Source organism: Syzygium oleosum, unplaced genomic scaffold, assembly GCF_021117445.2.
Source record: "Syzygium oleosum isolate NSW1041296 unplaced genomic scaffold, Sole_v2.1 Sole_v2.14, whole genome shotgun sequence".
In the NCBI taxonomy this organism is placed as follows: domain Eukaryota; kingdom Viridiplantae; phylum Streptophyta; class Magnoliopsida; order Myrtales; family Myrtaceae; genus Syzygium; species Syzygium oleosum.
This window is the reverse complement of record NW_026607498.1, coordinates 5,446,035-5,460,668: the sequence shown is the minus strand read 5'-3', so window position 1 is coordinate 5,460,668 and position 14,634 is coordinate 5,446,035. Positions and strand designations below refer to the sequence as shown.

Here is a 14,634-nt window from a genome sequence, read left to right as displayed (position 1 = left end):
GACTTTGGAAGTTAGATTTTGGGTATGGTTTCTTTTGGAGTTGGTTTTTTTTTTTTTTAAAGCTGCGTCCTTCGGGTGGAAGGACGGCCATATCACTCCCTCATTCCGGTTGATTACAGGGTGTGACAAAAAGAGTAAGGTTTTTTAATTTGTTAAGCAGGTGCGCATCATGACCAAACAGCCGTAAACTGATGGATGACTAGACATCAGAAGCTTGACCATTTCCACACCAAACCCCCAGCCTGTGGAAGCACTAACTTAGAGGAGACCAACTAGTGCATTCCCCAGAACTTCGAAATATGCAAAATAGAGCATGGCAGAATCCACTGTAACCTACCTACTTGGCAAGCTCAAGAACTTTCTAGAGGATGGGGTTCAAGTCTTGGGAGGTGCCAAGGAAGAAGTTAATTCAGTGAAGAGACAATTGGAGTACATAGTGGCATTCCTGAGGGTTGCAGATTCCCTGGAAGAGAGTGATGAGGAGGTCAAAGTTTGGGTGAAGCAGCTGAGAGAAATCGCATACGACACTGAAGACGCCCTTGATGAGTTCAAACTTCTCCTGGCGCATGATCATGGAATTGGTTTTGCCGGTCTTCTCTCCAAGATGTCCTGCTGTATCAAGAACATGAAAGGTCGATACCGAATTGCTTCGGAGATGAAATCCATCAACTCCAGAATCAAAAACATCTATGATGGACACTGGAGAATCCGAGACAAATTAAATAAAGTCGAACATCACAATGGCTCTAGTAAGCCAGACGACACGTGGCAGGACCAGCGAGGGAATGCCCTTCTTTTAGACAAAGCTGAGCTCGTGGGCATCAGTGAACCGACAAAAAAGCTGGTTGGCTGGCTGATTGAGGGCGCTTCCCCTCGGCAAGTAATCGCAGTCGTGGGGATGGGAGGACTGGGGAAAACTACATTAGTGAAGCAAGTTTACGAAGATACAGAAGTGAAGAAACATTTCATGGTACGTGCTTGGATAACTCTTTCTCAATCTCCAAATATAGAAGAGATCCTCCAAGGCATGTTTCGACAAATTATGAGTGAGACTGAAGAACCAGTTCCTCTTCTAGAGGACAACAAGGACAGGTTATGCCAGAAGATGATTATCAAGGACTTCCTACAAAAAGCAAGGTACCTAATCGTTGTAGATGATGTGTGGCGCATAAATGAATGGGATGCAATCAAACATGCATTGCCTAACAACACCTGTGGCAGCCGAATAATCATCACATCCAGGAATTCTGATTTAGCCTATACCTCATGCGCAGAATTTAGGGGTAAGGTTTACAAGATGGAGCCACTGCCAGCTGAAGAGTCATGGAAGCTTTTCTGCGTGAAGACATTTCAGGGGAACTTGTACCCTCCTCATCTGGAGGAGACCTGTGGGCTTATTCTGAGAAAGTGCGAGGGATTGCCACTTGCTATTGTGGCCATCAGTGGTGTTTTGGTTTCAAAAGACATGAGAAAAAAAGATGAATGGGATCTGGTTCGTCGAAGTCTTCGTACTGAAATAGATTGCAACGACAAATTCAGAACCTTGAAGAGAGTCCTTTCACTTAGTTTTGATGACCTGCCATATTACTTGAAGTCCTGCTTCCTGCACTTGAGCGTATTTCCCAGGGGTTACCTCATTAGCTGTGGGAGATTAATTCGAATATGGGTCGCAGAAGGATTTGTAGATGAGAAAGAAGGCATGACAGTAGAAGAAGTTGCCCGGGACTACTTGAATGAGCTCATTAACAGAAGCCTGATAGAGGTGGCCGTTAAAAGAAGAGATGGGAGGATCGGGTATTGTCGTGTCCATGATTTTCTGCTGGATATTATTACTTCAAAGTCGAGCAACCAAGGCTTTGCAGAAACAGCACTAGAAAAACATCATAAAATGCCGGATAAAGTTCGTCGCCTATCTATACAGAACAGCCTGCAAGCTATACAACAGAAAAGGTCATTGTCTCAACTACGTTCTTTACACATGTACATGTTTGGGGTAGAGAGATCTTCCATGGATACTGTTCTAGGTAGTGAAATGAGACTGCTCACTGTTCTGGACTTGCAAGCTGCTCCTTTGACGAGGTTCCCAGCTCAAGTTGCTGAGTGGTGCTACCTGAGATATCTAAGCCTCAGGTACAGCAAGGTGAGAACTGTTCCGAATTCCATAGGGAAGCTTCAAAACCTAGAGACCCTAGACCTTAAACACACGTATGTCACAGAATTGCCAATTGCGATCTTGAAGCTCCAACAACTTCGCCATCTACTCGTGTATCGTTATTCAGACCCGCCATACTCATGGTGTAAATATGGCTTCAAGTCCCCAGAAGAAATAGGGGCTCTTCAGTCCCTGCAAAAGCTCTGCTACATAGAAGCAGGTGACAAGAAAAACAGCAGCTTAATGAGAGAGCTTGGAAAGTTGAAACAATTGAATAGGTTAGGCATCTTGAAGTTGAGAAAAGAAGATGCAAGGGAACTGTGCTCGTCGATTGAAAAAATAACCAAGCTTCAAGCAATATCTCTAACTTCAGCGGATGAAAATGAGATTATTGATCTACAACCCCTCACTTTTCCACCTCCATTTCTCCAGAGAATCTACTTGAAAGGACGTCTTGAGGCATTACCACGTTGGATATCATCTCTTGATAGCCTATTGGTATTGCACCTGAGATATAGTCAGCTAAAGGATAATCCACTGTCGTCTCTGGGGAATTTGCCTAATCTTGTGAATCTCGAGTTGGTTCAGGCTTATGAAGGAACCAAGTTGCGATTCAATGCCAACGACTTTCTGAAGCTACGGTTTCTGGGCATTGATTCTTTTGACAAACTCAAATGCGTGGAAGTGGAGAAGGGATCAATGCCTTGTCTTGAGGGGTTAATTATTGGGAATTGTAAGCAAATGGAGAAGCTTCCATCCGGTATTGAGCACCTTGGAAAGCTGAAAGTGCTGAAGTTTATCGACATGCCCGATGGGTTAGTGAAGAAACTTACGCGAGATGGACGGGACGATGATTACCTGAAAGTGGCACATGTTCCAGAAGTATATCATGGTTACCGGACAGATGGGAGATGGGATGTCGTCGTGCTCACAAAGGCATTCGAATGAGGAGCCTTAAATATTCTCAATGCACGAAATGAACGGCTAAGCCTAGAATACAGTATAACACTTCTCACAAGGTACGAGAATGAATGAAATTCTAGAAAATAGTTGTTATTTTGTGATGAAAGTTTAAACGCATGGTCTAAGTTTACTATGGGGTCTGTAAATGACATTCCGTAGATGGTTTGCATTATCCTGCAACATCCCTTTTCCTCAGAGAAGAGGAGTGTCAAGTGGGATGGTGTATATTTAGCTTTGAACTTCTTGGAGTGAATGCAGATTTAAGATGGAAATCTGCTATTATGAGAAACCAATTACATGTTTGTCACCACTTTGTGTGATTATTTGAATATTTCTTTTGCGGGCTTGGCTTGGCTCAATTGGAACGTGTCTGGTCGAGACTTGAGGTGTTGCAATTAGGGTCACTTTCGTCCGTCGAATAGTCTCGGCATTGCTCTTCTACGAACGGCATCCGCAGTTGGCAAAGAAAAAGAAAGATGCACACCTTAGCCCATCTTCACTGTGCTGGTCTCAAACAAATGCCAACCTTCCTGGAGTTCACTGAATTTCACCTTGTATAGAGACTTTGAAATGGTTTTTGCTGCCTTGACCATGACAAGTCTCTTCCGGTGGTATTAGTTGTATACCGTCCCTATGCCAGGAATTTTAGCATACGAGACTTCCGAAGGTCCTAGGTCTTGTTTCCCTCGAACTTCATGCTTTTTTTATAGTGTTACGATATCCTCTCTCTCTCTCTCTCTCTCTCTCTCTCTCCAACCCCAACGAACAGCAATTTGAAGTGAAAGTCGAACAACTTCAAACATGAACCGAATGTTCCGGGATCTTGCGCTCAAAAGGAACTTGACGAAGGCAATCACAACTTACAATAAGCGCCTATTACATGGAGGATCCATATTGAATCAGCAAGGAGCGAAACAAAAGCTACCACAATCAACTTCCTTGGCCATACAAATATTCATTCACAAAAGGGTGTTGTCTTGATGGAGAGTGTAATAATGGGCTTAAATAACCCATTATTTTGTTAATAGAGCCCAGCCCATTAATTCACCATTTATCTTCAATGTAAGGGTTGAAGAAGCAGACCCTCGGTAACCAAAAACAAGGAGAGAAAAGGACACACGCAGTGAAGAAGAAAAGGGGAAAGGGGGAAAATCTTCGTGCGTTTATGATCCGAAGGACTCGACAAGCCGAATCAACGCCATTTTGCAATGCCGAGTAAGTAATCAAGATCTCTATTCGTCTAATCGTAGTGATTTCAGAAATTATGGCACAAATTTTAAGGAATATTGATTTTGAATTACGAGGCTCGATTGAGGAGTTCTTAAGCTACGATTTTGTGTGGAATGATGATTTATGGTGTTGTAGAGCGATGGGGTTTGTCGAGTAACTATTTTGTAGTATGGTTTGTCCGGGACGAATTTCGGAGCTTTCGCATTCGAGTTACGCATATCGAATAATACGCATAATGGGGAAAAGTGAACGTCTACTATAACCGAGTTTATTCGTTAGCGTTAGGAGTCGTTTTATTGACAAATAAGTGTAGTTGAGTTGGGTAGTTAGTTAAAAGTAGATTTTACTCGGTTTTTGATATCGTATTTTGGTTAATTGTTAGAAATTCGAATGCGTCAACTCAAGTAACCATTATAAGTTGGTTTTTCGGCTTTTCTCAAGTAAGTGTTATTATTTCTTGTACGAATTTACGAGCTCATGTTTTGAAAATGGTAATGTTATAATATAGTAAGAGTTATTAAGAGCATGTTTTCTGCATAAATGGGATCGAATTTTTACTATCTTTTAGTCAATTGACAATGTATTGAAAAGTCTCACAAAGTAGCTTGAAATGAGTGTTTGTGAATGTTTTGCTTAAATGTTTTGCGAAAGGAATTAGCAAAAGTTGTTTGTATTGGATGCAAAATGTTTTATGAAATGGACTTTATTTGATGATAGAAAATGATTATGTGATTCGGTTTGTAAAACCAGTTTATGAAATGACTTTCTAATGTTAATTGTGAGTTGTCAGAGAAAGATTTTGGTCATTATGGCTCATATCGCTATGATGAGAACCCATTGAGGGGGAGTATGCATACTGTCAGGACGTCCTTCTGGGCCGAACCGACGGCTGATATAGGTGGTAGACCTAGCCAAAGGGGGTAAACATGGTCGCCATTGTCACGGCGTTAAACGTGACCATAGTTTGATAGTGAACATTAGATTAGTCGATGGAGTGAACCATTGACGTGTGATTTGATGAGATTAGTCAATGGATAGACCATTGATAGTTGTTGTTGTTGTTGAGTAGGTTTTGTTGACTAATCTTGTACGTTACAAAGTTTTGTTGGAAAGCTATCATATATTTTTTATATTTTACGTATACCATATATTGAATTTGTGATGAGGAGTTATGATGTCATTTTATAGCATTGCATAGTGATTGTTCGATCTGCTTAGAAAAAATGTATTACTCACTAAGCCGTGGTAACTCACTCTTTTCATCTTACTTGTTTTTCAGGTTCTTCAACAAGTCGCAAGTAGGGCGTGAGCGTATCGTTCTTGGGAGAACTTTTGGTAATGGGGATTTTGGTATGAGATGTCTATAGCTAGTGAGCTTCTAAGTTAGTTGTGGTGGATATGTATATATCTTTTTGATGTATTATAGTGAACTCTGATACTGTAACCAAATGAACTTTTTATCACATATATATATATAGATGTATATATTTGATATTAGGTTGAGTTTTGATTTTGTGGAGGCTGCGTCCTTGCGTGATAAGACGGCTGTGTTATGCCCTTGCTCTTTTGAGCTGGGGGTGTGACAGAGAGGAAATGCTCTTCCATCAAATATACTTAAAGTCTTAAAACTTATCACGAAAATGCAAGTAAGTCCTAAAACTTTCAAAAAGTGGAATCAAGTCCTAAAACTTGCCAGAAATGTGCAATTGGGTCCTAAAACTTTGGAAAAGTGCAATCAAGTCGTAAAAGTTATTAAATTGGTGCAATCAAGTCATTTCATTAACTCCATCTAAATTGATAAACGGAAATTATTAACAAGTTTTAGCACTTGATTGCACTTTTTGAAAGTTTTAGACTCTATTGTACTTTCCTGACAAGTTTTGAAATTTTCGATGCTCTTATCCCATCAAAAAATTGCATTCATTTCATATTTATTTTGCAACATCTTGAAAGGCAACAATATAAAGATGCTGAGAAGTTCCTGGATCGGTGTGAAAGAATAGCACAAAAGCTTCTCACTAAGGCTCCCATCCTTTTGGATGAGTAGTTTTATTTTAAAAATGCTGTCGACAAGATCATATCATCTAGCCATTCCAGGGGAGCAGCATATGTGTAGTTCGAAAAAAATTCAATGAAGTCGGTTGTGAAAATGTCAGCATGAACAATCAGTATTCCATACAAAATCATTCTTATTGATTGCAAAACTTCCCGGCATGCCAAAAAAATGTTCTCCGTTACATTGTCGGGGATAATTACATTTCCGACAGCTTTTAAAGATCAAACTAAAGAGGCGGGGAAATTGAAGTGGCAATGTCTCTCAACAAATATCATCTTCATATATACTACAGGGAATTGCTACAATGAACCGATAAATCAAGCTACGTGCGAAGGAAGGTAGAGCCAAAAAGACATCAAGATTTCTTCTAATGGCTCAACAGGGCCTCCTGCTTCCACATCCATCTCTGATATCAATGCTTGCAAGATCAACATAAGGAAGTTCGCTTCATTGCATTGCTGGTGATTCGTAAGGATTTCAAAGCCAGTTGTTCCAGATGAGGCTCAGGAACGTAAGGAAGTTCGCAGGGGTTTGAATATGGAGTGTCCTACTTTTCCTCACAAGTCCGTCCACCAAATGTTTGATAAAATGCCAAGCAAGGAGACGGAAAAGAAGGTACGAAACGGAAGACATTGCGAATACACAAAGGTATGCGTGACTCAGAACATGTGTCTTGGAATTGTTCTTTTTTTAACTATTATTATTTTTTCGGGTATAGCAACATTGGCCTGTTCATATTAAATTAATGCCATGTTTTTTTTACCACACAAATCGCCGTGTGGCAATCAAGTGAACAATTGTTAACCAATGGGACACTCAATTGATCAAAAAATATTATGACACTTAAGTGAGCGCCGTATAAAAATAATAACATTTGTGATGTACATTTGCCCTTCTAAGCATCGACTTAATTGAGTCAAAAATTCACTTAATATGATGAATAAGGGAGGGTTTAGTTAATTTTTTATTTTTTCGGATAAGTGCACTGAAGTCCTAAAACTTGTCACGGAAGTGCAATCGAGTCCTACAACTTTTAGAAAGTGCAAGCAAGTCCTAAAACTTGTCATGAAAGTGCAATCGAGTCCTAAAACTTTCACAAAGTGCAATCAACGGAAGAACTTGATTGAACTAATTTGACAAGTTTTAAGACTTAATTGTACTTTTTGAAAGTTATAGGTTTCAATTACACTTCGTGACAAGTTTTAGAACTTAATTGCACTCCTTGAAAGTTTTAGTACTCAATTGCACTTTAATGACAAGTTTTAGAACTTCCAATGCACTTGTCCCTTATTTTTTTTGTCAAAGAGGGGTTAGTCAATTCAATAGATAGAAAAATGCACTTGTCCCTTATTTTTTTTGTCAAAGAGGGGTTAGTCAATTCAATAGATAGAAAAACTAATTGATGACAAGTAGAATCTTGCCAAATATATTTCTGAAACCTACCAATAATGATCATTGTCTTATGTTTTGTATGAGCTTACTAATATTCAACTACTAATTTACAATCATCATCAAACAACTCTTTATTGTTATTTTCAATACTACCAACACTTAACATTTGGTACTTCAATTTTCAATATTTTAATAACCTTATTTATCGTTGACTTAAAAGATCCAATAAATCCAGAATTTTCATAACATGGTGCATAAGGTAGGAAAAAATATTAGTTGCCAAATATATTGTTCAACCTTCCAATAATGGTTCTTGTTAGGAATTATGACAAGATGGTGCGAGAAGCAGGGAAGTCTAGTCAATAGAAGAGCAGCCTAGTCCTTCTATCTATGTGCTCCTTTGTTTTGGTTGCTGTATAAGCAAGGTAACAAACCAGGAAGGCCTGCTGAAAAGCCTACACTAATCAGCCAACAAGACTGAAGGGCCCGATAATGGCCGTGTCTTAAGCAAGCACATCTTTTCAATTTCATATTCAAAGAATGAATTCGACAGCATGTTTGCTTACAATCCCATCGCTGTGATTCTATCCACTACACAATTCATAGAATGATCACACAGGATTTCCACCTTTTTCTTGCAGAAACATTTACTTACCAAAAAAAAAAAAAAAACAAAGTAGTAACAATCTGCAATCTCCTAATGGTAAATGCCTGACAAATAGGAAGGACCAATTAAAATGAAATTGATTTTGAGAGCTGGTGCTGCTGTGTAGTGACGCCTCCACAGTGATTCAGATTGAGGATTTCAGGTGCTAACAAGTAAGTTATTCCCTTCAGATCTTTACATATAACTGAGCTCATTGGAGGAGCTTTTACCACCTCTCTTCATCCGAATCGACCCCACATGAAACACCAGCAACAATTTCTTAAACTTTTGCAGAAGGGTGTCATCAATTTAATAGTTATCAAGGTATCTGTTGATGCCCATGTATTTCTGAAGCTACTGTCACCAGCGATGGAACACAAAATGGTTTCTCAAATTGTTGTCTAAGGATTTTTAAGTATACTATAAACAGAAACTCTTTTTTGCAAGATATTAAATCGAGTGAAGTACAGTGATTTACAAAATTAGAAGGACACTAAATATGTATATCGCATTCAAAATTTTCTGAGGCACATTAATTACTGTTCACCTCGTTTATATAGCAAATGCATGCACACATGCCCTAGCCAAAACAAGAGAACTTGTCCTCCTTAGACGGGCAAGAAATCTACTTTATTAGAGACTAGAGCCAAGATGTCACTGAATGATGCTTCTATTAGCAAGAAGCCATGGAAGAATCAAAGAAGAGCACAATGAAAATTATAAGTACATGAACTCAGTTGCTTGTCTAGTCATAGAAGGTGAAACTAATCTCCGCTTTCTCAGCAGTACTGGACGTTACCAACGTCTTAGCAATGAGTCGCTAGATCTTCTTATGCCTTCATGACAACACTAACTCTTACACCAAGTTGCACGGAAATTGCCAGGTGAACACCAATAACTTCTTTTTGCCTGAGCTTCTGAAGAGGTGGCGGTTCAAAAGTCTTGTACACTATAAAGTTTTGTATGAACTTAAGTTGCTTCATTACCATAAAGCCCCCGTAGATTTTTTTCACTCGACAAAGCAAGCTTTAGAAAGCTTTTAAAACAAGGGTACTCTGAAACAGAATAGTTGACTGCAAATGGTCAGTAACTTTCACTGGAAACAATCATCCAAAATTAATAGCCGGCCAATGCCAATAGCCATTCAGGAAAATGTCGCTCTCATTAACATCAATATGAAATTATATTCTCAGTACTTGCAGCAAACTTGCCTAGTAAAGCAGAACTTTGATTAGAACCATATGAGAAGTTTCCGAGAAGTTTCCGAGATATAAAACAAGAGTGGATTGGAAATTAATTAAGTTTCCTACTATGTCATCTGAAAAGTTAAAGAACAATTTAATAAAAATTCACATAATTAGATATGTTCATTCACAAACCAAGCAAAGTAAGTAGCATTCAATCATACTAAAAGATATCGATAATGTCATTTTCAACTTAGTCTAGACAATGAGTGTAAGGGTTTTAATATATTGAGCGGGTGTACATTATGACCAAACAGCCATAGACTGATGGAATAACTAGACGCCAGAAGCTTGACCAATTCCGCACCAAACCCCCAGCCTGTGGAAGCACTATGTTAGTGGATACCAGCAAGTGAATTCTCCAGAACATCGATACATGCAAAATAGAGCATGGCAGAAATTGCAGTAAACTGCCTACTTGGCAAGCTCAAGGATCTTCTAGAGAATGGGGTTCTATTGAGAGGCGCAGAGGAAGAAGTTGCTTTAGTGAAGAGACAATTGGAGTACGTAAGGGCATTCCTGAGGGTTGCAGATTCCCTGGAAGAGAGGGATGAGGAAGTCAAAGTTTGGGTGAAGCAGCTGAGAGAAATCGCATATGACACTGAAGATGCTCTTGATAAGTTCAAACTTCTCCTGGCGCATGATCATGGAATTGGTTTTCCCGGTCTTTTCTCCAAGATGTCCTGTTGTATCAAGAACATGAAAGGTCGATACCGAATTGCTTCGGAGATGAAATCCATCAACTCCAGAATCAAAAACATTTATGATGGACACTGGAGAATCCGAGACAAATTAAATAAAGTCGAATATCTCTATGGCTCTAGTAAGCCAGATGACACATGGCAGGACCAGCGAGGGAATGCCCTTCTTTTAGACAAAGCTGAGCTCGTTGGCATCAGAGAACCGACAGAAAAGCTGGTCGGCTGGCTGATTGGGGGCGCTTCCACGCGGGAAGTAATCTCAGTGGTGGGGATGGGAGGACTGGGGAAAACTACGTTAGTCAAGCAAATTTACGAAGATCCAGTAGTGAAGAAACATTTCATGATACGTACTTGGATAACTCTTTCTCAATCTCCAAATATAGAAGAGCTCCTCCAAGGCATGGTCCGACAAATTATGAGGGAGACCCAAGCAAAAGTTTCTCCTCTAGAGGACAACATGGACAGATTATGCCAGAAGATGATTATCAAGGACTTGCTACAAAATGCGAGGTACCTGATCGTCGTAGATGATGCATGGCGCATAAATGATTGGGACGCGATCAAACATGCATTGCCTAACAACACCTATGGCAGCCGAATAATCATCACCTCCAGGAATTCTGATTTGGCATATACCTCTTGCGGAGAATTCAGAGGGATGGTTTACAAGATGGAGCCACTACCACCTGAACAGGCATGGAAGCTTTTCTGCGCAAAGACATTTCAGGGTAACTCCTGCCCTCCTCATCTAGAGGAGACCTGTAGGCTTATTCTAAGAAAATGCGAGGGATTGCCACTTGCTATTGTGGCCATCAGTGGTGTTCTGGTTTCAAAAGACACGAGAAAAAAGGATGAATGGGATCTGGTTCGTCGCAGTCTTCGTACTGAAATCGATTGCAACGACAAATTCAAAGCCTTGAAGAGAGTCCTTTCACTTAGTTTTAATGACCTGCCATACTACTTGAAGTCCTGTTTCCTGCACTTGAGTGTATTTCCCAGGGGTTACCTGATTAGCTGTGGGAGATTAATTCGATTATGGATCACAGAAGGATTTGTAGACAAGAAAGAAGGCATGACAGTAGAAGAAGTAGCCCAGGACTACCTATATGAGCTCCTAAACAGAAGCCTGATAGAGGTGGCTTTTAAACCAAGCGATGGAAGGATCCAGGAATGCCGTATCCATGATTTTCTGCTGGATATTATTATTTCAAAGTCGAGTAACCAAGGCTTTGTAGAAACAGCAATAGAAAAACATGATAAATGGCCTGATAAAGTTCGTCGCCTATCAATACAGAACAGCCTGCAAGCTACGCAACAGAAAAGGTCATTGTCTCACCTACGTTCTTTATACCTGTTTGGGGTAGAGAGATCTTCCATGGATGCTGTTCTAGGTAGTGAAATGAGACTGCTCACTGTTCTGGACTTGCAAACAGCTTCTTTGACAAGGTTCCCAGCTCAAGTTGCTGAGTGGTGCTACCTGAGATATCTAAGTTTCAGGTACAGCAAGGTGAGAACTGTTCCATATTCCATAGGGAACCTTCAAAACCTAGAGACCCTAGACCTGAAACACACATATGTCACAGAATTGCCAGTTGTGATCTTGAAGCTCCGACGACTTCGCCATCTACTTGTATATCGTTATGCAAACACAGCCTACTCATGGTTTAGGTATGGCTTCAAGTCCCCAGAAGGAATAGGGGCTCTACAGTCCCTGCAAAAGCTCTCCTACATAGAAGCAGGTAACGAGAGAAATAGCAGCTTAATGAGAGAGTTTGGAAAGTTGAAACAATTGAATAGGTTAGGCATCTTGAAGTTGAGAAAAGAAGATGCAAGGGAACTGTGCTCGTCCATTGAAAAGTTAACCAAGCTTCAAGCAATATCTCTAACTTCAGCAGATGAAAATGAGATCATTGATCTACAACCCCTCACTTCTCCACCTCCATTTCTTCGGAGAATCTACTTGACAGGACGTCTGGAGGCATTACCACGTTGGATATCATCTCTTGATAGCCTAATGGTATTGAAGCTGAGATGTAGTCAGCTAAAGGATAATCCACTGTCATCTCTCGGGAATTTGCCTAATCTAGTGCATCTCTCCTTGCGTCAGGCTTATGAAGGAACCAAGCTGCGTTTCAAAGCCAACGACTTTATGAAGATACAATTTCTGGGCCATGGTCCTTTTGACAGACTCAAGTGCGTGGAAGTGGAGAAGGGATCAATGCCTTGTATTGAGGAGTTAACTATTCGGAATTGTAAACAAATGGAGAAGCTTCCATCCGGTATTGAGCACCTGGAAAAGCTGAAAGTGCTGAAGTTTATTGACATGCGTGATGAGTTCGTGAACAAATTTATGCTAGATGGACAAGACGATTGTTACCTGAAAATGGCCCATGTTTCAGAAGTATATTACGGTTACCAGAGAGGGGGATGGCCCGGATGGGACGTCGTGCTCACCAAGGCATTTGTGTGAGGAGCGTTGAATTTCCTCCATGCTTCAAATGAGCGGCTGAGCCTAGGATGCAGTATAATACTTCTCATGGGGTATTAGTGATTGAATGACTAATTCTAGAAAATCGTTGTTGCTTTGTGATATAAGTTTAAAAACATAGTGTAAGGTTACTATGGGTCTGTAATTGACATTTAGCAGCTGGTTTGCATTATTCTGCAATATCCCTTTTCCTCAGAGAATACAAGGGTCAAGTGGAATGGTGTATATTCAGCTTTGAACTTCTTGGAGTGTATGCAGATTTAAGATGAAATTCTGCTATTATGAGAAACCGTTTAGATGTTTGTCACCGCCTTACGTTATTATTTGAGTATTCCTTTTGCGGGCTAGGTCCAAATGTACGTGTCAGGTGGTTATAGTCCTACTTATGAAGCATCAGATGCGCGACTTGGGGTGTTGCAGTTAAAGCCACTTTCGTCAGCCGAACAGTCTCAACATTGCTCTTTCATGAACGGCGTCCTCAGTTGGCAAAGAAAAAGAAAGAAGCACACCTTAGACTATTTTTGCTCTTCTACAAGTCAGTGAAGACACCTTCCCATGTTTTACTCATTTAGCCCATCTTCACCAGTGTTGTTTTCAAACAAATGCCAGCCCTCCTGGAATTCTCCACTGAATTTCACTTCTGGTTTTTTTCTGCCTTGACCATGACAAGTATCTTACAGTTGTCTTAGTCGTATTCCGTCCCTATGCCATGAATTTTAGCATACGAGACTTCTGGTGAAGGTCCCAGGTCTTGTTTCCCGGGAACTTACATGCTTTTTCCATAATATCTTACAAATCTCTCCCTCTCCCCCCAACCCTAACGAACAGCAACTTTAATGCTTCCATTTGTTTCGTAAAAAAATTGACATTTCAAATAAATATTTTCCGGTGCCAGGTTCCCGAGCCCAACCTCTCTGAACCTGGGCTTGGCCTTTGTTGACCTGGGCCAATCCTCAGATAGACCCAAGCCCGAGTGCCTTTGACTCGGATGCAGTAGCCAGGTACTCAAGCAAGGGCACCGGGGTCCCGAGGCCCGGCCTCAAGTGACACAAGCCCCAATGCCGGTGACCTGGGAGCAAGAGTCGTGTACTCGAGCATCGCCATCAGAACCCTGGGCACAAATACCGGGCTGGGTTCTTGAACCTGACCTTAAAGGACCTAATCCCCGTCTTTATAGAATCGGCCCAAGTGCAAGTGACTTGGGCGTGCGAGCCTAGTACCTAGGCATGGCTGCCCAGAACCAGAGCACATGCATCGGGGTCCCAGGGCTGGTTGCCTGTTATCTAGACATGGAATCCGAGTACCTAGGCATGGGCACAAAAGACCTGGGCACAAGCATTGGTGTCCCAGGCTCGGCCTCGAAAGACAGGGGTCCGGCTTCTATGGACCCAGGCCGAGCTTTGATGGACCCGAGCATGGGCTTTGGTCACTTTAGCGCGAGAGCCATTTAGTCGAGCATGGCTGCCAGGGACTCAAGCGCAAGAGTCGAGTACCGGGGCATAACCACTAAGGATCCAGGCATGACCGTTGGGACCCAAGCACAAGCACCTATCTCCCGAGCCCGGCCTCGTGGACCCAGGCTCGGTCGCCATGACTTGGGCGTGGGAGCCGGGTACCCTGTGCACAGCCACCAGTGTCTTAGATCCGGCCTCAAAAGACCCAATCCTAGCCTCTATAGACCCAGGTTCAGCCTCTGGGATCCGGGCCCAATTATTGAGCACCCACACACGGGCATCGAGGTTTCCATTTTCAAGTGCTATGG

At 41.3% G+C, this 14,634-nt stretch overlaps 2 protein-coding genes across 2 annotated transcripts; both read left to right on the top strand.

Moving 5' to 3' along the window:
• LOC115663438 (disease resistance protein RPM1-like) lies at nucleotides 1–3,461 on the top strand. The gene has a single exon (XM_030585431.2). It carries the CDS (start codon nucleotides 314–316, stop codon nucleotides 3,098–3,100), a length of 2,787 nt encoding a protein of 928 aa, XP_030441291.2. The 5' UTR covers nucleotides 1–313; the 3' UTR covers nucleotides 3,101–3,461.
• A 2,893-nt stretch (nucleotides 3,462–6,354) lies between these two features.
• Nucleotides 6,355–13,161, top strand: LOC115669449 (disease resistance protein RPM1-like). The gene is made up of 2 exons (XM_056317674.1): nucleotides 6,355–7,049; nucleotides 9,941–13,161. Exon 2 carries the CDS (start codon nucleotides 10,074–10,076, stop codon nucleotides 12,852–12,854), a length of 2,781 nt encoding a protein of 926 aa, XP_056173649.1. The 5' UTR covers nucleotides 6,355–7,049; nucleotides 9,941–10,073; the 3' UTR covers nucleotides 12,855–13,161.
• Nucleotides 13,162–14,634: the final 1,473 nt, after the last annotated feature.

Coding starts and splice junctions, on each gene's coding strand:
- LOC115663438 (XM_030585431.2), top strand. CDS start 314: ATGGCAGAATCCACTGTAACCTACCTACTTGGCAAGCTCAAGAACTTT.
- LOC115669449 (XM_056317674.1), top strand. CDS start 10,074: ATGGCAGAAATTGCAGTAAACTGCCTACTTGGCAAGCTCAAGGATCTT.